Raw genomic sequence first — 26,705 nt, forward strand, 5'->3', positions numbered from 1 at the left:
TTTGTTGTAAATAAATGTGACTGGTTCTTGTGAGTTCGCTCTTGTCATTGTGTTAATTTCATAGATTTTGACTATATGCATTGTCCGTTAATTACGAAGCATACCGTTCGTGGGTTTAGGGTCCGGATAACTGAATCTGTTTGGGCTGTTTTCTTTTACAAAGCAAGAATTATGGTCTGTAGAAATGGGGATTGTGTGGCGATTGCTTAGCCCTGTTTGAATCAGTAGGAACAGCTGAACGCTGCGGGGAGAGTGTAGCGTGAGTGTGTTGTTTTCCTTACTAACCTAGTTTAGCCTCGCAGAACACACAGTTGTGTTTTGTTTTGCTTCCGGGTCGGAAACTAAACAGACACACAGACCATTGTCTCCACCGAAAACATTATATTTACCACAATTTAAGCTTCTGCCTTTTCCAAATGCACTACTATTATTCAAACGTATTGTTCGGTTTGTAAGCCTCGTACCGAACGGTTTAATACGAATACGTGATGTCACACCCCTAGAAACAAATATCCGTAGCTGTGGCGCCATCATGAGGTTATTAGGTGGTAAGACAGCAGTGAAGGCCCAGCTATAAAATGCACGGCAAGCCACTGTATATACATCATGCCAAAGACAGAGTGGGATTAATGGGAGATATCAGCTGTAAAGTGTTGAACATGAGCTGATAGAGAGGAGGAAGTTCAGTATGCAAAGAGAAAGACTGAAGGAGTGGTAGAAACAGGAGGGAGTGGAGCATCAACGGACTGTTAGAGAGACAAACAAGTTCAGTCACGTTCATTTAGTCCCCGCCCTTCAGATAAACTTCTACCAGGAAGTTAAAGTGAGGAAACGGTCAGATGAACACAGCCCGCTGCTCCACTACGAGGTAAACTTTTCATATCTTCTCAGCTAACGCGAGCTAAGTGACAGTTTGAACATGTTGGGACCTTTTGGGGAGTTTGTTGCCGCGCAATGTAAACGGTTCATATCGGTGTTACTCTCTTAGCCGCGCGCGAACGTAACATTACGGTAACTAACACTGCGCTCAACTCAGCAGACACTTACATGTTAGTGCGCCTCTATGCTGAGAATTACGGTAAACACAGCTCCAAAACATCTGGTAGAATTTTTTTAAATGAATTAATAAAGGTTAATTTAACTTTCCAGATAAACTGCTTCTCGCCTGGAAATTAGAGATAATGCGGAAGCAGCAGGGGCGTTTTCAGCCTTCAGAGAATAAACAGGAAGTGGTGATGGGTAGATGAGGCCTCATGAAGCGTTGCGGCACATTACCCAAACTGTATTGATACTGTGTCGGTGCTGTGTCACTGTGTTGCTCAATACTGACACCTGCTGGATCTTAAAAATCATTACAGGCAACCTAGTTGACAGGCTCAACTGACATACTGATTTAATGACCTAGTATATACAATAATATAATTAAAGTTATTGTATTTTATATTGTATATTGTGTGGGGATTTTTTTTATACATTTTTATTCAAAAAAATAAGTTGTTCCAATGTCTTGGCATTCAGGCTCAAGGACCTGAAGCACTTCCCTGAACCCCTCACTCTCAACAATGCTGAGGGGTTGGCAGTCCTTGAGAATGATATTGAGAACTGCCTGGTCCAACGCATGCTTCCTGGAAGCTTGATGGTCAAAAATGAAGTAATCAAAAAATAATATGAATTAATTATCAATAAAGTGACCATGAGGAAGTTGTAAAATGTCTGTATACCTGTGTTTATTCTTGGTGTATTTGTGACCTCCTCATTTTCATGCCTCGCTCTGTAATGCCTCAGCATCGACGAGGTGCTTTTATTAATGTAGGACAGTTCTGTCGAACAAATACGACATTTAACCTGCAGAAAATAAAATGAATCATTTCAAGTATGAGTCACTTTGAAACGGATTGATTTGAATTCTGATAGATCAAGCGGAAACTGAGAGGAACAGGATGAAACAACAAGGAAATAAAAACAAATACCTTATTTGCCAATATTAGATCAAAATGGTCCCACACGACGGAAACCTTTCTTTTTCTTTCGGGCTCCATGGCTTGAAGGGAAGAATTGCGCTTCAAAAGATCTGTGATTCTTTTGGCAGAGATGCATCTCGTTGACAGATGCGCTTCCTTATAAACACAGTTTGGCGCCTCAGTGACAGGCGAAACAGCAGCTGTATCGGTCACGTGACTTTCTTAAAGCGATACGCGCACCGACACGGGGTTTCGCTCTATGAGCTCCACACATGCGCCGACGCATCGGTGTTGCCGGACCCATCACTAACAGGAAGTCAAAGAAACACTCACTTCCTGTTAGAGGACCTGTAGACATTTAATACTTATTGCTTTACGGGGTTTGTATGAAGGTAATAAAGTAGTTCATGAATATGAGATATGAGTTTACAGATAATTACAATCCTCCTTCAGTAGAGGAAGCGTCTAATTACTGGAGCCACACGATAAGAGCTTCACCAGAACACAGATATCTCTCACCGCCTGCTTTTACCTGTTTGGTCATTCTAATGATGGTTTATTCCATATATTCATAATCAGCTGCTGTGTTCTGTGTTTCCTTTAATCCTGATCACAACCATATTCAAGTTGTTTTTCTCTCGTGTTTTTAAAATTGGACATTGATATTTTAAAAAGATATCAATGTCAATGTCTCTCTACTTCTAGTCATGATGGTTCTGTTTCATAGAGGAGCAGGACTTTTATTTTGAAGAGAACATCACGACAAGTTGTGTACACTTGTACTAAAAAGTCTCTGTGAGCATCTCTTGAAAATATACTCTGTATCTTCAGAGATCTTCACCTTCAGAGTCCAGAACTACACCGAGGTATTTCAAATGTCCCACAGTTTGAACATGTCGGTCCATCAAGTGAAACTGGCTCTGGATGTTTCCCTTAATGAAGCAGCTGGTTTACATCATGTTCACATTTAAAAACTCTGCAGTGTGTGAAGACCGTTCTCTATACATAGAATCAGATACTTGAAGACTAAACCCAGTTTGATCCGTTAGGAAAGAATTCAAACTCTTCAGTCAGTCACTGAAACTTGTTAAAGACAAGAACGCTCTAAAGTGGGTTCTTTACTTCATAGCTTTATGTTAAATAAGATAGCCCTGCTGTTGTATTTCATTTATTTTTTCGTTTTATTTCTGTATATTGTTTAGTATTCTCTCTGTAGTGAGACGTGTGAAGAGGCCTTGGCTGTTTGTACTGTTGAACCCTCTGCAGTGTAGTGACTGCGTGGTTCCACTAGAGGGCAGTGTGACAGCAGAACACAGAGGACACCTTCAGTCCACAGCAGCTGACTCGTGTTTGTGTTCCAGCTCCACCTGTCCACACACCTGCTCAGCTTCAGCTCCTGATTGGCTGCTAAACAATAGGAACAATAATTGTAACACACTGGAACCTTCCACAATAACTATGACCACAAACGCAGCGTGTTTATTCTCATTAACACGCCTCCATTGTTGTGCACACCAAAGAGCAAAGCTGCATGCTGTTTACAGCTTCAAGCTGTGGTTTCTACGCGATCTTCATGGTTACAGGTGTTTTCACAGGTTTCTCATGTTTCTTTAGTTTGTAATGATGAGTGTAATGGAGAGAACTGTGTGTAGTTATTAGTAAAAAGTGTGTTTTAGTGAGTAAAGCAGAACTGCTCAGTAGAAACATGAGTTAGTTACTTTTCAATCACCAGTTTTTGTCTCTTGACAAGTGGAAAGAATCTGTAAAAGAAAAAGTCCTGATGTGAGAATGACGTCAGTGCATTGAGAGAAAAAAGGTTTAGTTTTAATTCTTTAATTCTTAAAACAGTAACGTTACACTTTTCCCTCTAAATATTGCACTTCAACTGTAAAAGATATGGATATATATATATACACATGCATACATACATAAATACATGTGTATATATATATATATATACACATACATACATACATACATACATGTGTATATATATATATATATATATATATATATATATATATATACACATCATGCCAAAGACAGAGTGGGATTAATGTGAGATATCAGCTGTAAAGTGTTGAACATGAGCTGATAGAGAGGAAGTTCAGTGTGCAAAGAGAAAGACTGAAGGAGTGGTAGATACAGGAGGGAGTGGAGCATCAACGGACTGTTAGAGAGACAAACAAGTTCAGTCACGTTCATTTAGTCCCCGCCCTTCAGATAAACTTCTACCAGGAAGTTAAAGTGAGGAAACGGTCAGATGAACACAGCCCGCTGCTCCACTACGAGGTAAACTTTTCAGAGCTTCTCAGCTAACGCGAGCTAAGTGACAGTTTGAACATGTTGGGACCTTTTTGGGGAGTTTGTTGCCGCGCAATGTAAACGGTTCATATCGGTGTTACTCTCTTAGCCGCGCGCGAACGTAACATTACGGTAACTAACACTGCGCTCAACTCAGCAGACACTTACATGTTAGTGCGCCTCTATGCTGAGAATCACGGTAAACGCAGCTCCAAAACATCTGGGAGAAAAGAAAAATATGAATTAATAAAGTTAATAAAGGTTAATTTAACTTTACAGATGAACTGCTTCTCGCCTGGAAAGTAGAGATAATGCGGAAGCAGCAGGGGCGTTTTCAGCCTTCAGAGAATAAACAGGAAGTCAAAGAAACACTCACTTCCTGTTAGAGGACCTGTAGACATTTAATACTTATTGCTTTACGGGGTTTGTATGAAGGTAATAAAGTAGTTCATGAATATGAGATATGAGTTTACAGATAATTACAATCCTCCTTCAGCAGAGGAAGCGTCTAATTACTGGAGCCACACGATAAGAGCTTCACCAGAACACAGATATCTCTCACCGCCTGCTTTTACCTGTTTGGTCATTCTAATGATGGTTTATTCCATATATTCATAATCAGCTGCTGTGTTCTGTGTTTCCTTTAATCCTGATCACAACCATATTCAAGTTGTTTTTCTCTCGTGTTTTTAAAATTGGACATTGATATTTTAAAAAGATATCAATGTCTATTTCTCTCTACTTCTAGTCATGATGGTTCTGTTTCATAGAGGAGCAGGACTTTTATTTTGAAGAGAACATCACGACAAGTTGTGTACACTTGTACTAAAAAGTCTCTGTGAGCATCTCTTGAAAATATACTCTGTATCTTCAGAGATCTTCACCTTCAGAGTCCAGAACTACACCGAGGTATTTCAAATGTCCCACAGTTTGAACATGTCGGTCCATCAAGTGAAACTGGCTCTGGATGTTTCCCTTAATGAAGCAGCTGGTTTACATCATGTTCACATTTAAAAACTCTGCAGTGTGTGAAGACCGTTCTCTATACATAGAATCAGATACTTGAAGACTAAACCCAGTTTGATCCGTTAGGAAAGAATTCAAACTCTTCAGTCAGTCACTGAAACTTGTTAAAGACAAGAACGCTCTAAAGTGGGTTCTTTACTTCATAGCTTTATGTTAAATAAGATAGCCCTGCTGTTGTATTTCATTTATTTTTTCGTTTTATTTCTGTATATTGTTTAGTATTCTCTCTGTAGTGAGACGTGTGAAGAGGCCTTGGCTGTTTGTACTGTTGAACCCTCTGCAGTGTAGTGACTGCGTGGTTCCACTAGAGGGCAGTGTGACAGCAGAACACAGAGGACACCTTCAGTCCACAGCAGCTGACTCGTGTTTGTGTTCCAGCTCCACCTGTCCACACACCTGCTCAGCTTCAGCTCCTGATTGGCTGCTAAACAACAGGAACAATAATTGTAACACACTGGAACCTTCCACAATAACTATGAACACAAACGCAGCGTGTTTATTCTCATTAACACGCCTCCATTGTTGTGCACACCAAAGAGCAAAGCTGCATGCTGTTTACAGCTTCAAGCTGTGGTTTCTACGTGATCTTCATGGTTACAGGTGTTTTCACAGGTTTCTCATGTTTCTTTAGTTTGTAATGATGAGTGTAATGGAGAGAACTGTGTGTAGTTATTAGTGAAAAGTGTGTTTTAGTGAGTAAAGCAGAACTGCTCAGTAGAAACATGAGTTAGTTACTTTTCAATCACCAGTTTTTGTCTCTTGACAAGTGGAAAGAAACTGTAAAAGAAAAAGTCCTGATGTGAGAATGACATCAGTGCATTGAGAGAAAAAAGGTTTAGTTTTAATTCTTTAATTCTTAAAACATTAACGTTACACTTTTCCTCTAAATATTGCACTTCAACTGTAAAAAGATCTTAATGATGTATATATATATATCATGACAAAGACAGAGTGGGATTAATGTGAGATATCAGCTGTAAAGTGTTGAACATGAGCTGATAGAGAGGAAGTTCAGTGTGGAAAGAGAAAGACTGAAGGAGTGGTAGATACAGGAGGGAGTGGAGCATCAACGGACTGTTAGAGAGACAAACAAGTTCAGTCACGTTCATTTAGTCCCCGCCCTTCAGATAAACTTCTACCAGGAAGTTAAAGTGAGGAAAGTGTCAGATGAACACAGCCCGCTGCTCCACTACGAGGTAAACTTTTCATAGCTTCTCAGCTAACGCGAGCTAAGTGACAGTTTGAACATGTTGGGACCTTTTTGGGGAGTTTGTTGCCGCGCAATGTAAACGGTTCATATCGGTGTTACTCTCTTAGCCGCGAGTGAACGTAACATATGAAAGCAAATCACTTTCTGGATCTTTCTCAATACCAAGTACAGACTCGTGTACTTTAGACGGGAGGACACGAGTTCAGTCATTCTGACAGTAGAACAGCAGGTACTTGATAACATCACCACCTCAACTGGTCTAATGAGGTTAATCTGTTTTTATTACTTTAAAGTATTTTTACAATCAAACTAAATATGACAACCCTGCTCTTTCCATTTTCATTTAAAATATAAATTCTATACACACTACCGTTCAAAGGTTTGGGGTCACCCAGACAATTTCGTGTCAATTTTCAGTTTCTTCGCAATTCCTCTCATGGAATAGCTTCATTTCTAAGAACAAGAACAGACGGCGAGTTTCACATGAAAGTTCTCTTTTTCTGGCCATGTTGAGAGTATAATCCAACCCACAAATGTGATGCTCCAGATACTCCTATGTAGATATTTCATTAAAAACCAGACGTATATATATATATATATATACACAGTATATTCATATATATATATACAGTATATGTCATATTTGGTTTGATTGTAAAAGTACTTTTTAAAAAAAGCGTGCGTGTGGATCTCATTTGCGCGCTCAGACTTTGACAGTGATTTGTCTTCATAGTAACATTGTAGCTAACGGCAGTGTTAGCAGGCAGTAGCTAGCTGTGTGGACTAGCAAACATTAAGCTTTGTTTTGTTTGAGGACAAAATAGTTAATAAAGGTTAACTTGAAGCATCAAACACCGGGGTGGCACAGTCATGAATGTGGTGAAGTTGAAGTTGTGACCCACCAACACCAGCGTCCATTAAACCAGTAACACTTCTTTAATGTTCCTTTTGTATTTCTTCTTATGTGTTTACAGAAATTCTCTCGTCAACGGAGTTTAAAGGTTTTGCCAGAAATCTCCCGTAAAGCTCAGCAGCAGAAAACACGGTCTCTGGCGGCCATATTACTTTACACCCACGGGCGACATGTGTCATAACAACCCGTCATCAGAACTTTAGTGGCAAACGGTTTGATGATGTCAGCAAATCTGGAGAGCTTTTGTCAGCTTTACTACAGAGACTGCTCACAGAAGTGACCACAGACGATGCTTCCACAACGGTAATAAACCTTTATGTAGTGACACGGTAGAGGTCTGTGATTTGATTTTGTTCTAATTATTTAAGATATTGTCTCGGGGAATGATTCAAATTTTAAAAAATACTAAAATTGTATTCTAAAGTGACTTCAAACACCTCATGATGAATATAAAATGTGTTATAAAGAATGTGTTGGTCTCCACTGAGACAGGAAGAAGGCTCATGACCCCGGGGAGGAGCAGCCGTCCCACTGTGCTTTGTGTCGGGACGTCCTGAAGGATCCAGTCTCTACCAGCTGTGGACACTGGTTCTGCAGACGGTGTATCACCTCGTACTGGGACCAGTCTGCTCCATCGGGGGACTCCTCCTGTCCTCAGTGTGGAGAAAGATCTAGACTGCAGACAGCCATTGGGACCAGCACTGTGCAAAGTAAGATGTCTCTCTGCTGCATGGAGACACCAAGAAATGATTCATAGATGTGGCTTCAACCATTTTTATTAATACATGTATTAGTTTATGGCCCTCATGGGATTACAAGACACCACGATTTTACATACATGAGGGGCAAGTAGGTAAACAGGTAGATAGGTAGACCAGCAGGTAGATAAACAGGTAGGCAGTTAGAAAGACAGGTAAGTAGGTTGGCAGGCAGGTAGACAAGCAGGCAGTTAGATAAACAGACAGGAAGGTAGGTAGAGAGGCCATTTAACAGACAGCCACAGATACCTGATTTTCTGTCCTTGTTTTGTCCGAGCATTTGATTGTCTCACATTTCTCCTTGTCGTTCAGGAGATAGTGGTCTACAGGAGGTTTTAGATGAACACAAGATCAGTCTGAGGAGGAGCTGTGAACATGTGACTGAAGGAACTGATGAAACAGGAAGTGGAACCCCCCTTAACAGGATCTACACTGAGCTCTACATCACAGAGGGACAGAGTGAAGAGGTGAACACCCAACATGAGGTGAGGCAGCTTGAGTCGGCTTCCAAGAAGAAGAGCCTCCATGACACTCCGATCAAGTGCCACGACATCTTTAAAGACTCACCAGACCAACAGAGACCCATCAGAGTCGTTCTGACGAACGGCGTCGCCGGCGTTGGAAAAACCTTCTTGGTGCAGAAGTTCACTCTGGACTGGGCCGAGGGTTCGGAAAACCAAGATGTCAGTCTGGTGGTTCTGCTTTCGTTCAGGGAGCTGAACTTGATCAAAGATGAGCAGTACAGTCTTCTCGAGCTGCTCCATGTTTTCCATCCAACATTACAGAAGATCACAGCAGAGAAGCTCTCTGTCTGTAAAGTTCTGTTCATCTTTGATGGTCTGGATGAAACCAGACTTTCATTGGATTTCATCAACAATGAGGTCGTGTCTGATGTCACACAGAAGGCATCGGTCAACGTGCTGCTGAAGAACCTCATCGAGGGGAAGCTGCTTCCCTCGGCTCTCGTCTGGATAACTTCCAGACCTGCAGCAGCCAATCAGATCCCTCCTTCACATGTTGACAGGGTAACAGAAGTACGAGGCTTCACCGACCCCCAGAAGGACGAGTACTTCAGGAAGAGGTTCAGTGATGAAGAGCTGTCCAGCAGAATCATCTCACACATCAAGACATCCAGGAGCCTCCACATCATGTGTCTAATCCCAGTCTTCTGCTGGATCACTGCTACAGTTCTGGACCACATGTGGACTACAGACCAGAGAGGAGAGCTGCCCAAGACCCTGACTGACATGTACTCACACTTCCTGCTGGTCCAGACAAAGAGGAAGAAGCAGAAGTACCATGAGGGACATGAGACGAGTCCTCAGGAGCTGACGGAGGCTGACAGGGAAGTTCTTCTGAAGCTGGGGAGGCTGGCGTTTGAACATCTGGAGAAAGGAAACATCATGTTCTACCAAGAAGACCTGGAGCAGTGTGGTCTTGATGTCACGGAGGCCTCGGTGTTCTCAGGAGTTTGTACAGAGATCTTCAAAAGAGAGAGTGTGATCTTCGGGAAAACTGTCTACTGCTTTGTTCATCTGAGTGTTCAAGAGTTTCTGGCTGCAGTCTACATGTTCCACTGTTTCACAAACAGGAAGACAGAGGTACTGAAGGACTTCATGGGGAGGGATGATTACACATCTCTGGATGTCTTCCTGAGGAGAGCCATGGAGAAATCCCTCAAAAGTGAAAATGGCCACCTGGACCTCTTTGTCCGCTTCCTTCATGGCCTCGCTCTGGAGTCCAACCAGAGACTCTTAGGAGGCCTGCTGGGTCGGACGGACAACAGTCCAGAAATCATCCAGAGAGCCATCAACAACCTGAAGGAGATGAACAGTTATGAAATCTCTCCTGACAGAAGCATCAACATCTTCCACTGTCTGACAGAGATGAACGACCACTCGGTGCATCAGGAGATCCAAGAGTTCCTGAAGTCGGAGAACCGATCGGAGAAAGAACTCTCACAGATCCACTGCTCAGCTCTGGCCTACATGCTGCAGATGTCAGAGGAGGTTCTGGATGAGTTGGACCTGAAGAAGTACAACACCTCAGAAGAGGGTCGACAGAGACTCATTCCAGCTGTGAGGAACTGCAGGAAAGCTGTGTAAGTCCAGATGCGATTAACTTAATAAATCAGTTTAGATAAGTAGTTTAAATCTTCAAATATACAAACTATCACACCAATGCACACTTGAAACACACTTGAAAAGATGAAGGTGATTGCAAATGACAAGATAATACAAAATGTAAACCGTACTTCTTTTTTACAAAATGAACCAAAAAACTGGCAATGAGGAAGATCTTGGGTACATAATGAGATTAAATATGACACCATTTTTAAATCATAACCTCTAAACCAAAAATAAATCTATTACACTATTACTAAGCTTTTTTACAAGATATTTAGTCAGCGCTGATCTAGACCCCTTCTCCCAGATATGGCGGGAAACCAAACGCCGTTGTGTTCATAACATCATCCGGCGGTGCTCGGTGAACGTATTCACTGTATCTAGCAAGACACATGTTGCCTGGTTTACTACAGCTGTGTGAACTCAAAATAAACAGATTTAACTGAAATTCATTCACAATAACCAGATAACAACGATGCCAAAATAACAACATAATGATTAGGGGTGGGAATCACCAGAGGTCCCGCGATACGATATTATCACGATACTGAGTATTGCGATAACATACAGGACTGTCTCAGAAAATTAGAATATTGTGATAAAGTTCTTTATTTTGTGTAATGCAATTAAAAGAACAAAAATGTCATGCATTCTGGATTCATTACAAATCAACTGAAATATTGCAAGCCTTTTATTCTTTTAATATTGCTGATTATGGCTTACAGCTTAAGAAAACTCAAATATCCTATCTCTAAATATTAGAATATCATGAAAAAGTATACTAGTAGGGTATTCAACTAATCACTTGAATCGTCTAATTAACTCGAAACACCTGCAAGGGTTTCCTGAGCCTTGAAAAACACTCAGCTTGGTTCAGTAAACTAAATCACACGTATGGGGATTATCACAATATTCTAATTTTCTGAGACAGTCCTGTATATTGCGATTTTTTACTTTTTTCAACCACAAATGATGTCCCCAAAGGAAAACTTTGTCAACATGTTTTATCGAATAAGATAACGTTTTCAGTCTGTTCATCTCACTTCGATCATTTTTATTGCAGCAAAATGGGATTGTCAAGCAGACAGACTGACCAACGCTGTCATAAAAACCTGTCATAAATGTTGCACCTGACAAACTGAACTGTTTGTATTACAGTCTACATAGTCTAACTTAACTGAATGCAAACATGTCTATAACTTATATAAGTACGATATAAGAGTTATATAACTCAGTATAACTTGCGATGCGTGGACGTCGAGGGCAGAGAGACGGTTATGCGCTGCACTCTCCCCATGAGCCTGGCTGCTGTTGGCAGATTTAACGCCCGTTGTGAGGCCAGATTGAGCGTGTGAGTGAAACACTTCACATGCAGGAATCCCGCTAACTGAACGGCAACGCCCACGTTAGAAGCGTTGTCGGTTACAACCACCAGGTCTTTGTCGGCAATCCCCCATTCTAGTGCTGCATTCAGCAGGTCTGTCATGTTTGCCCCGGTGTGACTTACGTGTACTGCTCTAGTTTGGAGAACGTGAGACAGCAGTCGCCAGTCCTCTGTGAGATATTGTGCTGTTATAGTCACAGAGGAATCCACTGCGCTTGACGTCAACGCATCGCAAGTTAATGCAACTCTTTCTGCTGTACTCAAAGATTCCTCCACTTTAAGCTGCACTTCTCTGTAGAGCTTGGGCACGGCTGTGTCTGTGAAGAAACGCCGTGACGGAGTCATATCCATGTGTCCTATTCATGTCCTTCTTCCCTTCCTTGTTATCAAATCCAAAATAAGTCCAGACGTCTGATTGTAACGCGGACGGCGCATTTCACATTTCTTTCTCCGATTGATGTCTCTATCTTTGTTTTGACCATCTTCCTACCAATCACACTGACCCGGGAGCTCTGCTGACCTCACCAGAAAACAACTCGGCACCATCTAGTGGACTGAAAAAGCAATTGATTTTATTTTTCTAGTACCAAAAAGTGTATAGTTTATATAATAAAAGGTCGATGCTTGGCTTTCGTGTATCGATACAATATCGTGATACTATGCTGTATCGATTATTTCCCCACCCCTAATAATGATGTTGATTTGTAAAAAGTCTGAATTCATGCCTTGTTAGGTCTTGCAGCATTACGACAGGAAAACAACTTTTTAAATGCTTGTTTTCTGAATGGAGTTCAGTTTGATTCGTGCTAGGCTATGCTAACATTATAGCAGCAGCTATAGTCTGTGTATTATACACATACATTAATATATTTATTCACATTTCTGTCTGCTTTGAGATAATGTAGAGCAGAGGTCCACAACCTTTTTTGCACGACGGACCGGTTTCATGTTAGACAATATTTTCACGGACCGGCATTCAAGGTGTGGCGGATAAACACGACGAAATAAAATGATACGACCGGCATGAAAACAAATATAAAATGCATAAATAAATACAAATCACAATAACACTGAATCAGTGGGAGTGGTTGGGGACCACTGATGTAGAGCTCTTGGTGACGACTTTTTTCCTCCAATTTTTGTAATTAGTTGTAATATTAAAAATCTAATACGAGAAATTATTTTGTCATTGTCATCAAATGCATAAAGTAAATATAAAGTGTCCTCTTTCATCATTACATCTAACAAATATTTGTGCCATGACAGACTTCAGTACTGTGGACTTTCGGAGACTCACTGTGAAGTCATTGCCTCAGCTCTGAAGTCCAACCCGTCACATCTGAGAGAGCTGGACCTGAGTAAAAACGCCCTGCAGGATTCAGGAGTGGAGCTGCTGTGTGCTGGACTGGAGAGTCCACACTGTAGACTGAAGACACTGAGGTCAGTTCACTGACTGTACATGGTCTCGTTGTTTTTGTATATCTTCAAATCCTTGACTGAGGTTTCCCCAAGGAGCAACCTCCAGTTCCTAAATGTGAAGCCAACGCTTCATGTGTTAAAGCTGCATTCTCTCTAGTGTCCACCAGGGGGCGACTCCTCTGGTTGTATAGAAGTCTATGAGAAAATGACTCTACTTCTCTCTTGATTTATTACCTCAGTAAACATTGTAAACATGAGTTTATGGTCTCAATCTCTAGTTTCAAGTCTTCTTCAATATAGCATGATGTTCATTTAGTAAATGATGGTCCATTTAGAGTCAAATAGACCAGTGTTTTTCAAACTTTTCTGAGCCGCGGCACATTTTTTACATTAAAAACCAGAAAAGTTACAAAGTGACACCTTTCAGCATAATACAGCATATATGCCATGGTGTCAAACTCAATCACATAGAGGGCCAACATTTAAAATTGGAACTTCGTTGAGGGCCAATTAGGGTCAACATTTAATAAACAGGATATAATGGTTATTGGACAAAGTGAAAAAATAAGTAGGCTACATTATTTTATGCATATGGCATCTTCTCTTGGCTGCCAGTTCATTAATATCTGGGGTTAGGTTCTGTGCTGTGGAAACCCTCAAGATGGAGTGAAGGTGTGCATCAGTGAGACGACTCCTGTGTGGGTTTTTGTTCCTCTTCATCACAGAGAAAAGCTGCTCACACAGGTAAGTGCATCCACACATTCAGAGCGTTTGAGCAGCATGTAGGCTGAGTTGAGGCATCGTTTCAGGGGTTTGAATCTTGGAAACTGTGCAGCGCCCACAGAGTCACACTTTGCCTTCAGTGTGTCGTTACACTGGAGGTCTATCAGCTCCATTCTATTGTGCACAGGTGCTCTTTCCACGTCAACTGCAGCTATGGAAGCCCATTCCTGACAGCAAAAAAAAGAAAGGCAACAAAAAAGAAATAAAAATAAACACACCCCAAAAAGATTTCACATTTTTTGGGGAAGGCAAAAAAACTGATTATTTTTTCTTTTTTTTACATCAAGCAATTGAAGTATTTCATCTGTTGTAAAGCCATGTTTAGAAGTCTTCAATGTACTCACAATCCATTTATATGTCAAATGTAGAGTAACCTGTGAAGAGCTGCTTCTATGACTGCTGCGTTAAAGTATGTCATCATTTTGACTTTCTATCTCATAATTTCGACTAAATATAGCAACTGGAAACATCCAGTGTTATGGTTACAGATGGATGCACCAAAAGTGTTGGTCAGAAAAATAAATATAAATCTTTTTTTTGGTGGATTTCTCTTTTTCTTGCTGGCAGGAATGGGCTTTCATAGCAAACGGATTGCTGAGCAGTTCAAATTTAAATTTCTGAGCTGCAAAGTCGCCAAATTGCAGAGTGAACTCTTGTGCCAAGTGCGCCCAGTTTATCAGCACAATGTGCAGTCGGGAACACAGCGGAGGAGACACGCTTTGGCAACACGGACAGTGACCCAAGTTTCCTCTCTGCATCTGAGTCTCCCACAGGCGCAGCTTGGCTTGAAAAGCTCTCACTGCGTCATACATGTCTGTGGTCACACATGTCTGTGGTCATACATGTCTGTGGTCACACATATCTGTGATCACACATGTCTGTGGTCATACATGTCTGTGGTCACACATGTCTGTGGTCATACATGTCTGTGGTCACACGTCCCTGCAGCTGGAGGTTTAGCGCAGTGAGATGCTTCGTTATATATTTCATCCCGCAGCTCTGTGGTGTGGAGGGCCAGTTATGATAGACATATGATATTTTCTCGCGGGCCGGATATAATTGTACCGAGGGCCGGATATATGCTGACAATTTAATGACACGTGTCTGAATTTGTTGATCCTTACGAGTCTTTTCTTCTGGGTTAGAATGTTGTCCAGGGCCCAGTTCAGAGTCATTATTGAGCTACCTACTGCCACCCACTGGCATGGAAGAGTATTTATTACTTAGCCAGCCACTATATTGCAGCTCAGACGCTCAACAATGGCAAACTAGTATTTGCAGTGCAACTAAATAATAATTTTTGGGACTGATTAAGTGAAATTGGACATTTTCCCACAGCACACCTGATGATCTCTCATGGCACACTGGTGTGCCGCTGCACAGCGGTTGAAAATCACTGAAACAGACCATAAAGCAGGGCATGCTTTAGGGCGGGGCTACCTTGTGAATGACAGGTCTCTACCTGTATACGCGTCTCTACGTCACGCGTCTCTACGTCACTCTTCCTTATTCCAAATATGGTCACTTCCTGTTCACTGATTGCAAAAAAAATCCAAGATGGTGAAATCAAGGCTTCAAAACATCCGTCCACCAACCAATGGGTGATGTCATGACGACTACGTCCACTTCTTATCTACAGTCTGTGGGGTTCACATTTTTGGTTCATAGATTTTTCTGAGCACAAAGAAATGTGTCTGCTGTTCCAAATGTCTGAACAAAACAACAAGTAGAAGCAGTGAATGTCCACAGACTCACGTTTTTCCTCATTTTTATGAAGCTATTTGATGCTTAAACTGAAGCTGCTTTGATGTTATGACTCCACTATTCCTAAAATACATAACTTTTGTTCACATATTGTCCTAAAATGTCCTCCTGACACATTTGGTATCTTTGTTAACTTTGTGTTCTTGAGTGGAATCTTCAATGAGTTTCTGTGTTTTTATGTCTTTGTGTTGGGCTGACATGAGTTTAGATGGAGCTGGCAGAGTTCAAGTGAAGTCACTTGGTCTTTATTGAAGCAGCAGCACGTTGTCATTAGTATTAATGAGAGCTCTTATTCACTTCTTGTCCCTCACAGTTTTTAACCTGCATTCAGCTCATGTGTTTGGAGTTTCCATTTTCTAAACGTCTCCGTTCTAAACGCCTGACACTGAATGAACATTGTCCTCTAAACTTACATCATTTATCCTTCATTCAGTCTGAAGGACTGCGGGTTGTCAGAGGTCAGCTGCTCTTCTCTGGCCTCAGCTCTGAAGTCCAACTCGTCACCTCTGAGAGATCTGGACCTGAGAGGAAACATCCTGAAGGATTCAGGAGTGAAGCTGCTGTGTGACCTTCTGGAGAGTCCAGACTGCAGACTGGAGACTCTGAGGTCAGTCCAACATTCTTTCCTCCTGTGCAGACATAAAGCTGATATTATACTGATCTTAAAGGATCTTAAAGCCTCAGCGGTAGTAAAAGTTCATTAACTGTGGCAGAGAAACGTTGAGCTATAGATTTAAATAAAACATATTTATTCATTTATTGCCTAACATTTGCTCCATCCCACATGGGATTACAAGACAACACTTTTTTCCAGACATCATCTGGTCTTGAAAATACAAAACATGTAGAAGAAAATAAAAACTAAAACTTGGTAAAGAGCTATTGTTTTCCTCTTCTTCCAGACGTTCTGCAGATACCTGGCTAAGTTATATGTTCCACTTTTAAACAGCCATCTCAGTCTTTGTGCATCATCCATATTTATAAAATCTATGTTTGACTTACCAAACAAAGCATCGCAGTGTTCACGGTGAAAAAGGAGAGTAGAAAACACAATGGAACTCGTTGTTTATATCGTTTAGAGAACACATCGGACGGATCGGCTTTTCTTCTTCTACAATCTAGACGAAGATAGTTTCAACAGTCGAAGGTAAAATACCAGATGACATATGATCATATTCAACATAATTCTCTGAACCATATTCAGTTTTTATCATCGTAAAAATACACAACTTTGGAAAACACAGATTCTGTAAAAAACAACAAAGTTGAGCTTTTTGTTATTAATAAAAGCCTCAATAAACCAAGAGTTGTAGAACAATGTTCATAAATCGTTAGACCACGAACAAATATTTGTTTATATTATTATTTATTTTACATAAATATAATATATACTTGATGTTCATCTTGTATTCTCATCAGGTTTTCTTCAGTAAATGATAAAAGTTACTAAACACAATGAATAAATATCTCTCTATCACACAACAACAAATGTTTTCAGTATTTTGCTTTTTCATCATTTTTATGAAGCTATTTGATGCTTAAACTGAAGCTGCTTTGATGTTATGACTCCACTATTCCTAAAATACATAACTTTTGTTCACATATTGTCCTAAAATGTCCTCCTGACACATTTGGTATCTTTGTTAACTTTGTGTTCTTGAGTGGAATCTTCAATGAGTTTCTGTGTTTTTATGTCTTTGTGTTGGGCTGACATGAGTTTAGATGGAGCTGGCAGAGTTCAAGTGAAGTCACTTGGTCTTTATTGAAGCAGCAGCACGTTGTCATTAGTATTAATGAGAGCTCTTATTCACTTCTTGTCCCTCACAGTTTTTAACCTGCATTCAGCTCATGTGTTTGGAGTTTCCATTTTCTAAACGTCTCCGTTCTAAACGCCTGACACTGAATGAACATTGTCCTCTAAACTTAAATCATTTATCCTTCATTCAGTCTGAAGGACTGCAGGTTGTCAGAGGTCAGCTGCTCTTCTCTGGCCTCAGCTCTGAAGTCCAACTCGTCACCTCTGAGAGTTCTGGACCTGAGTTACAACGACCTGAAGGATTCAGGAGTGAAGCTGCTGTGTGACCTTCTGGAGAGTCCAGACTGCAGACTGGAGACTCTGAGGTCAGTCCAACATTCTTTCCTCCTGTGCAGACATAAAGCTGATATTATACTGATCTTAAAGGATCTTAAAGCCTCAGCGGTAGTAAAAGTTCATTAACTGTGGCAGAGAAACGTTGAGCTATAGATTTAAATAAAACATATTTATTCATTTATTGCCTAACATTTGCTCCATCCCACATGGGATTACAAGACACCACTTTTTTCCAGACATCTTCTGGTCTTGAAAATACAAAACATGTAGAAGAAAATAAAAACTAAAACTTGGTAAAGAGCTATTGTTTTCCTCTTCTTCCAGACGTTCTGCAGATACCTGGCTAAGTTATATGTTCCACTTTTAAACAGCCATCTCAGTCTTTGTGCATCATCCATATTTATAAAATCTATGTTTGACTTACCAAACAAAGCATCGCAGTGTTCACGGTGAAAAAGGAGAGTAGAAAACACAATGGAACTCGTTGTTTATATCGTTTAGAACAGTGATTCTCAACTGGTGGGTCGCGACCCAAAAGTGGGTCACGGACCTTTGACTGGGGAAAAATCCCCAAAATCCTGTGCTTTTATTTTGAAGGGGATTTTTTATGCAGGAGTTATTCACACTTCTTAACAGTATTTGGTGTTAATGCCTTGTAATGCTAATATACACCCGCCATTTCACAGTATAGAAGAACACCCACAACGTTTGTTTTCATCCTAAATGAGAGAAACGCAAGTACGACACCGACTACCTGAGGTATGGATTTTCTTACATTGAGGACAAAAACCTCAGTGTGTTTTGTGCAGCGAGGTTCTGGCACAAGAAAGCATGAAGCTGTTTTACTCGTTTACGTGAAACATGTGGGACGGGGACTTACAGGAACAATTTCTCTGCACAAGAGAGCTCCTACACTACGACTGCAGAGGACATTTTCAGCTCAGGTTCAAACTGCTCCATCTTTACATTAAATTCATCTGAGAAGTTGAACATTCGGGTCGCGGCTTGTCATTAAGGGGTGATGGTGGGTCCCACAGCCAGACCAGTTTAGAACCACTGGGAGAAGAATGCCAGCACTAATTCTGAAGGTTTCTGCTTTTAGGGGAGTGTTTGGCTTGTGCTTGACATATTTTTTTTCTCGGTCGCAGTTTTCAACAGTTTTCAACAGCCCTCGTCCCACAGCAGTCTTCTGCAGACCAGTGTTATTGGGAACTTCATTTTACGAGACAGTGTCGTGCTGGTGTGTCCAACATGCTAAAGAGCTGGTAGTCTGTTGCATTGGTTCCCAACTCAATTCAGCCTGACGGTCTGCCCCCCCCACAGCTCCAGAGATCAATCTGAGGGGTCACGAGACCGGTAACATGGCAGCAAAGAAGAAAAGAGAACCAAGTAATCTGGTTTTTGCTCTTGTTTTGTGAGATTAGGGAACATTTTTTAAATATTCTAGAGTCAAACTTTCTGTTACTCAATGGGAATAAAACTGAAGTCATTTTATTTGGACCACAGCATTTGACCAACATTATGTCTTCTCATCTTGACCTTTGACCTCTTCTGTTTAACCATTCAAATCAGGATTTAAGTGTGACAATTAAATCAATGAGGTAGGTAAATTAGGCTTAATGTTCAATAAGAATAAACCGAACATCTTTATTTTTTAAATTGTCATTATTTATTGCCTCGTGATCAACACATGCTCACTCTTCCATGTAGGTATGTTTAGTTCTTAAATGACACAAATATAACAAGTAAATACATGATGTATACAAGTAATGCAAATTAACCATGAACATCAAATATCAGATGAAATAATCAGCATTAAATACATCTGTATCAATAAACTAGATAATTAACAAAGGCACAGGTGAATATGACTGAATCTATGGTTTAAATACACTTATACTGCCACCTAGTGGGAGAAAGAAACACTTACTTTGTGTGTCCTTACAGGGTACACTCTGCGTTCACTGAATCAACAGCACAACACAGTGGAAGCACAACTATCAGTGCAACAGCAACATCTCTGTGAACACAAACATGACTTTGATTAAACTACATCATGAACTGTGTTGCATCAAACAATGCACCGATTAATGGAACAGTTGATTATTGCTGTGTGCATTGATAAATGAATATTAAACAGCATGTAGTCAACTAGTGATGCTAACACACTCCCATCGGCCGAGATTTATTTATTTATTTATTAATTTCTTGCATACGGTCATTATATTGCCTTCACTTTTATTTTGAAATATTCTTGTTTCCGGGATACCTGTTGTGCTCTGAGTCTCGTTTTAAAGGAAAAAACAAAAAAGGGATTTGCAAAAACGAAATACGGCTCGTTATTTGACTTTGGTTCTTTGGTTTTTCCGTTTTTTAATTCAGAACCAGAAACGGAAATACTACCTTCCATTTCCGTTTTCCCGTTTTTGGTTTGAAACGAAAAACGAGAATACCATGGTATTCCCGTATTTAGTTTTTTTCGAATTAACGGTGAAACAGATGACTAAAACGTACACGGACCTGGTCGGCTCTTCTTCTGTCTCCTTAGTGGCCTTTTCCTCTCTGCAAAGAAGCTCTCCAGAAGTGTTTTACTCATTTTCGCTAGTTTGTGGGCTTCACTTTTGAGGTAACGTATCACGTGACCGAGACAAGCGTCTTGCCAAGTGTCAAGAGACTCAGGCGGATGAAATTGCGAGAGAATCCGGTCATTTTTCAAAATAAAACATAAAAAATAAAATCAATAAAACGGGAATAATATAATATTTATTCTTTCTGTGCGGCCCGGTACCGGTCCGCGGCCCGGTGGTTGGGGACCACTGGTTTAGAGAACACATCGGACGGATCGTCTTTTCTTCTTCTACAATCTAGACCAAGATAGTTTCAACAGTCGAAGGTAAAATACCAGATGACATATGATCATATTCAACATAATTCTCTGAACCATATTCAGTTTTTATCATCGTAAAAATACACAACTTTGGAAAACACAGATTCTGTAAAAAACAACAAAGTTGAGCTTTTTGTTATTAATAAAAGCCTGAATAAACCAAGAGTTACAGAACAATGTTCATAAATCATTAGACTACCAACAAATATTTGTTAATATTATTATTTATTTTACATAAATAGAATATATTCTTGATTTTCATCTTGTATTCTCATCAGGTTTTCTTCAGTAAATGATAAAAGTTACTAAACACAATGAATAAATATCTCTCTATCACACAACAACAAATGTTTTCAGTATTTTGCTTTTTCATCATTTTTATGAATCTATTTGATGCTTAAACTGAAGCTGCTTTGATGTTATGACTCCACTATTCCTAAAATACATAACTTTTGTTCACATATTGTCCTAAAATGTCCTCCTGACACATTTGGTATCTTTGTTAACTTTGTGTTCTTGAGTGGAATCTTCAATGAGTTTCTGTGTTTTTATGTCTTTGTGTTGGGCTGATATGAGTTTAGATGGAGCTGGCAGAGTTCAAGTGAAGTCACTTGGTCTTTATTGAAGCAGCAGCACGTTGTCATTAGTATTAATGAGAGCTCTTATTCACTTCTTGTCCCTCACAGTTTTTAACCTGCATTCAGCTCATGTGTTTGGAGTTTCCATTTTCTAAACGTCTCCGTTCTAAACGCCTGACACTGAATGAACATTGTCCTCTAAACTTACATCATTTATCCTTCATTCAGACTGGAGGACTGCGGGTTGTCAGAGGTCAGCTGCTCTTCTCTGGTCTCAGCTCTGAAGTCCAACCCGTCACTTCTGAGAGTTCTGGACCTGAGTTTAAACGACCTGAAGGATTCAGGAGTGAAGCTGCTGTGTGACCTTCTGGAGAGTCCAGACTGCAGACTGGAGACTCTGAGGTCAGTCCAACATTCTTTCCTCCTGTGCAGACATAAAGCTGATATTATACTGATCTTAAAGGATCTTAAAGCCTCAGCGGTAGTAAAAGTTCATTAACTGTGGCAGAGAAACGTTGAGCTATAGATTTAAATAAAACATATTTATTCATTTATTGCCTAACATTTGCTCCATCCCACATGGGATTACAAGACAACACTTTTTTCCAGACATCTTCTGGTCTTGAAAATACAAAACATGTAGAAGAAAATAAAAACTAAAACTTGGTAAAGAGCTATTGTTTTCCTCTTCTTCCAGACGTTCTGCAGATACCTGGCTAAGTTATATGTTCCACTTTTAAACAGCCATCTCAGTCTTTGTGCATCATCCATATTTATAAAATCTATGTTTGACTTACCAAACAAAGCATCGCAGTGTTCACGGTGAAAAAGGAGAGTAGAAAACACAATGGAGCTCGTTGTTTATATCGTTTAGAGCAGTGATTCTCAACTGGTGGGTCGCGACCCAAAAGTGGGTCACGGACCTTTGACTGGGGAAAAATCCCCAAAATCCTGTGCTTTTATTTTGAAGGGGATTTTTTATGCAGGAGTTATTCACACTCCTTAACAGTATTTGGTGTTAATGCCTTGTAATGCTAATATACACCCGCCATTTCACAGTATAGAAGAACACCCACAAAGTTTGTTTTCATCCTAAATGAGCGAAACGCAAGTACGACACCGACTACCTGAGGTATGGATTTTCTTACATAGAGGACAAAAACCTCAGTGTGTTTTGTGCAGCGAGGTTCTGGCACAAGAAAGCATGAAGCTGTTTTACTCGTTTACGTGAAACATGTGGGACGGGGACTTACAGGAACAATTTCTCTGCACAAGAGAGCTCCTACACTACGACTGCAGAGGACATTTTCAGCTCAGGTTCAAACTGCTCCATCTTTACATTAAATACATCTGAGAAGTTGAACATTCGGGTCGCGGCTTGTCATTAAGGGGTGATGGTGGGTCCCACAGCCAGACCAGTTTAGAACCACTGGGAGAAGAATGCCAGCACTAATTCTGAAGGTTTCTGCTTTTAGGGGAGTGTTTGGCTTGTGCTCTCGGTCGCAGTTTTCAACAGTTTTCAACAGCCCTCGTCCCACAGCAGTCTTCTGCAGACCAGTGTTATTGGGAACTTCATTTTACGAGACAGTGTCGTGCTGGTGTGTCCAACATGCTAAAGAGCTGGTAGTCTGTTGCATTGGTTCCCAACTCAATTCAGCCTGACGGTCTGCCCCCCCCACAGCTCCAGAGATCAATCTGAGGGGTCACGAGACCGGTAACATGGCAGCAAAGAAGAAAAGAGAACCAAGTAATCTGGTTTTTGCTCTTGTTTTGTGAGATTAGGGAACATTTTTTAAATATTCTAGAGTCAAACTTTCTGTTACTCAATGGGAATAAAACTGAAGTCATTTTATTTGGACCACAGCATTTGACCAACATTATGTCTTCTCATCTTGACCTTTGACCTCTTCTGTTTAACCATTCAAATCAGGATTTAAGTGTGACAATTAAATCAATGAGGTAGGTAAATTAGGCTTAATGTTCAATAAGAATAAACCGAACATCTTTATTTTTTCAATTGTCATTATTTATTGCCTCGTGATCAACACATGCTCACTCTTCCATGTAGGTATGTTTAGTTCTTAAATGACACAAATATAACAAGTAAATACATGATGTATACAACTAATGCAAATTAACCATAAACATCAAATATCAGATGAAATAATCAGCATTAAATACATCTGTATCAATAAACTAGATAATTAACAAAGGCACAGGTGAATATGACTAAATCTATGGTTTAAATACACTTATACTGCCACCTAGTGGGAGAAAGAAACACTTACTTTGTGTGTCCTTACAGGCTACACTCTGCGTTCACTGAATCAACAGCACAACACAGTGGAAGCACAACTATCAGTGCAACAGCAACATCTCTGTGAACACAAACATGACTTTGATTAAACTATATCACGAACTGTGTTGCATCAAACAATGCACCGATTAATGGAACAGTTGATTATTGCTGTGTGCATTGATAAATGAATATTAAACAGCATGTAGTCAACTAGTGATGCTAACACACTCCCATCGGCCGAGATTTATTTATTTATTTATTAATTTCTTGCATACGGTCATTATATTGCCTTCACTTTTATTTTGAAATATTCTTGTTTCCGGGATACCTGTTGTGCTCTGAGTCTCGTTTTAAAGGAAAAAACAAAAAAGGGATTTGCAAAAACGAAATACGGCTCGTTATTTGACTTTGGTTCTTTGGTTTTTCCGTTTTTTAATTCAGAACCAGAAACGGAAATACTACCTTCCATTTCCGTTTTCCCGTTTTTGGTTTGAAACGAAAAACGAGAATACCATGGTATTCCCGTATTTAGTTTTTTTCGAATTAACGGTGAAACAGATGACTAAAACGTACACGGACCTGGTCGGCTCTTCTTCTGTCTCCTTAGTGGCCTTTTCCTCTCTGCAAAGAAGCTCTCCAGAAGTGTTTTACTCATTTTCGCTAGTTTGTGGGCTTCACTTTTGAGGTAACGTATCACGTGACCGAGACAAGCGTCTTGCCAAGTGTCAAGAGACTCAGGCGGATGAAATTGCGAGAGAATCCGGTCATTTTTCAAAATAAAACATAAAAAATAAAATCAATAAAACGGGAATAATATAATATTTATTCTTTCTGTGCGGCCCGGTACCGGTCCGCGGCCCGGTGGTTGGGGACCACTGGTTTAGAGAACACATCGGACGGATCGGCTTTTCTTCTTCTACAATCTAGACCAAGATAGTTTCAACAGTCGAAGGTAAAATACCAGATGACATATGATCATATTCAACATAATCCTCTGAACCATATTCAGTTTTTATCATCGTAAAAATACACAACTTTGGAAAACACAGATTCTGTAAAAAACAACAAAGTTGAGCTTTTTGTTATTAATAAAAGCCTGAATAAACCAAGAGTTACAGAACAATGTTCATAAATCGGTAGACTACCAACAAATATTTGTTAATATTATTATTTATTTTACATAAATAGAATATATTCTTGATTTTCATCTTGTATTCTCATCAGGTTTTCTTCAGTAAATGATAAAAGTTACTAAACACAATGAATAAATATCTCTCTATCACACAACAACAAATGTTTTCAGTATTTTGCTTTTTCATCATTTTTATGAATCTATTTGATGCTTAAACTGAAGCTGCTTTGATGTTATGACTCCACTATTCCTAAAATACATAACTTTTGTTCACATATTGTCCTAAAATGTCCTCCTGACACATTTGGTATCTTTGTTAACTTTGTGTTCTTGAGTGGAATCTTCAATGAGTTTCTGTGTTTTTATGTCTTTGTGTTGGGCTGACATGAGTTTAGATGGAGCTGGCAGAGTTCAAGTGAAGTCACTTGGTCTTTATTGAAGCAGCAGCACGTTGTCATTAGTATTAATGAGAGCTCTTATTCACTTCTTGTGCCTCACAGTTTTTAACCTGCATTCAGCTCATGTGTTTGGAGTTTCCATTTTCTAAACGTCTCCGTTCTAAACGCCTGACACTGAATGAACATTGTCCTCTAAACTTACATCATTTATCCTTCATTCAGTCTGGAGTTCTGCAGGTTGTCAGAGGTCAGCTGTTCTTCTCTGGCCTCAGCTCTGAAGTCCAACTCGTCACCTCTGAGAGTTCTGGACCTGAGTGGAAACGACCTGAAGGATTCAGGAGTGAAGCTGCTGTGTGACCTTCTGGAGAGTCCAGACTGCAGACTGGAGACTCTGAGGTCAGTCCACGCTTCAGCTCCACGGATGAATCTTTACTACATATTATTCTTCCTCTACGTTTGTGGGTGTGAATGTGGTTCTATAACAGAAATAAGACTTCAACATTAAAATGTGGCACATTTCTACACTGATAATATTCTCACACTTAAAATGAGGCTAAACACGTGTATGCAGCAGATAAATACAAAACGCTCAACCAAAATATTATTCAAACCAAATGCTGATTATAATAAAGCCACAATTCAATTAGTTCAAAACCTGCATCCCTCACAGGCTGAATTAGCTCCAAACACTTGACTTTAAAGTGTAATAAAGTGGACTAACCCTCGGCTGCATGCACCATGAACACAAGAACCAGGTCCACTAATCTCCCACAGAACTCTAGAGAAAGACCAGTACATCTGTTGATGCTGTTCCTGAACGAGCTAAAGAAGATCAATCTATACTATTCCTATTTGTTTAATCAACCATTTAACCTCATTTATGTACAAACATAACTTACACCCATAAAGTTGTGAATTTCTTTTCTTCATATTTTATTTTTCCTGGACTAAATGTACGTTTTGTTCACCTGGGCGTGGCACCGTAGCGTGAGCTTCTGATGGCGTGTGAGCTCCGAGCATGAACAAAAGGTTTTATACTCAACGTGCTTTTAATTGCATTATTCTCTGAAACACCAGAGGACGAACAAACTAAATGAACTGTGAAGAATCAGGAAGACAACCAGTGTAACGCCATAAACCAACCTCCACAACCAAGAGGAGGAACTGTTATCATCTGTAAACTCATATCTCATATTCATGGAGACTTTATTACCTTCATACAAACCCTGTAAACAAGTCAAGTATTAAATGTGTTATAAAGAAACAAAGGTTGAATATGCTGTAAACTATTTGATTTGGCTGTTAAATATTTACTCAAATGTAGATTTTTCAGACCTCCTGTTTCTAAAGCATCTAAAACAATGTGTCAGACATCTAAATAGTGCTTTTATCAGTAAACTATTTGTGCCTCGTCGTAGCAAAGATTCAGAGGTGCACGACCAAGCGGCGCCACCACTTGTGGAGCCTTCGTGCAGGACTCGCAGGCCGTGATTACATCATTGTTGTGGAGCGTGCCGGCTTCACTGTGGCGAGTTTAAACTAAGCTTTTAGTCTGCAGTCACAAAAGTCAACCGCCTCGTAAAGAAACTGCAGAAAATGTCCAACGTTAGCTGTTAAAGTACATCACATGTTTGGTAAACGGTAATCTGTACACAGAAGATCATCTGAACT

The 26,705-nt window shown here is 40.1% G+C and overlaps 1 protein-coding gene across 5 annotated transcripts in view; it reads left to right on the top strand.

Moving 5' to 3' along the window:
• The first annotated feature begins 4,188 nt into the window (after nt 1-4,188).
• The window catches only part of LOC306699625 (NLR family CARD domain-containing protein 3-like), a 32,084-nt gene continuing 9,567 nt past the window's right edge, over nt 4,189-26,705 (top strand). For 2 of the 5 annotated variants that reach the window (XR_013767176.1, XM_079164307.1), the window contains exons 1-9: nt 6,353-6,487; nt 7,476-7,717; nt 7,907-8,124; nt 8,485-10,273; nt 12,949-13,122; nt 16,082-16,255; nt 17,596-17,769; nt 21,434-21,607; nt 25,257-25,430. Coding sequence is in view for 4 of the 5 variants with exons in the window: in XM_079164307.1 (XP_079020433.1) it covers nt 7,704-7,717; nt 7,907-8,124; nt 8,485-10,273; nt 12,949-13,122; nt 16,082-16,255; nt 17,596-17,769; nt 21,434-21,607; nt 25,257-25,430 (2,891 nt within the window). In the remaining variant the exon portion in view is untranslated. Of the gene's footprint in view, nt 4,254-6,352; nt 6,488-7,475; nt 7,718-7,906; nt 8,125-8,484; nt 10,274-12,948; nt 13,123-16,081; nt 16,256-17,595; nt 17,770-21,433; nt 21,608-25,256; nt 25,431-26,705 lie in introns of those variants that run through there. The other 3 variants (XM_079164308.1, XM_079164309.1, XM_079164310.1) reach the window with 3 other exon arrangements.

Source organism: Pholis gunnellus (assembly GCF_910591455.1).
Source record: "Pholis gunnellus genome assembly, chromosome: 8".
In the NCBI taxonomy this organism is placed as follows: Eukaryota; Metazoa; Chordata; class Actinopteri; order Perciformes; family Pholidae; genus Pholis; species Pholis gunnellus.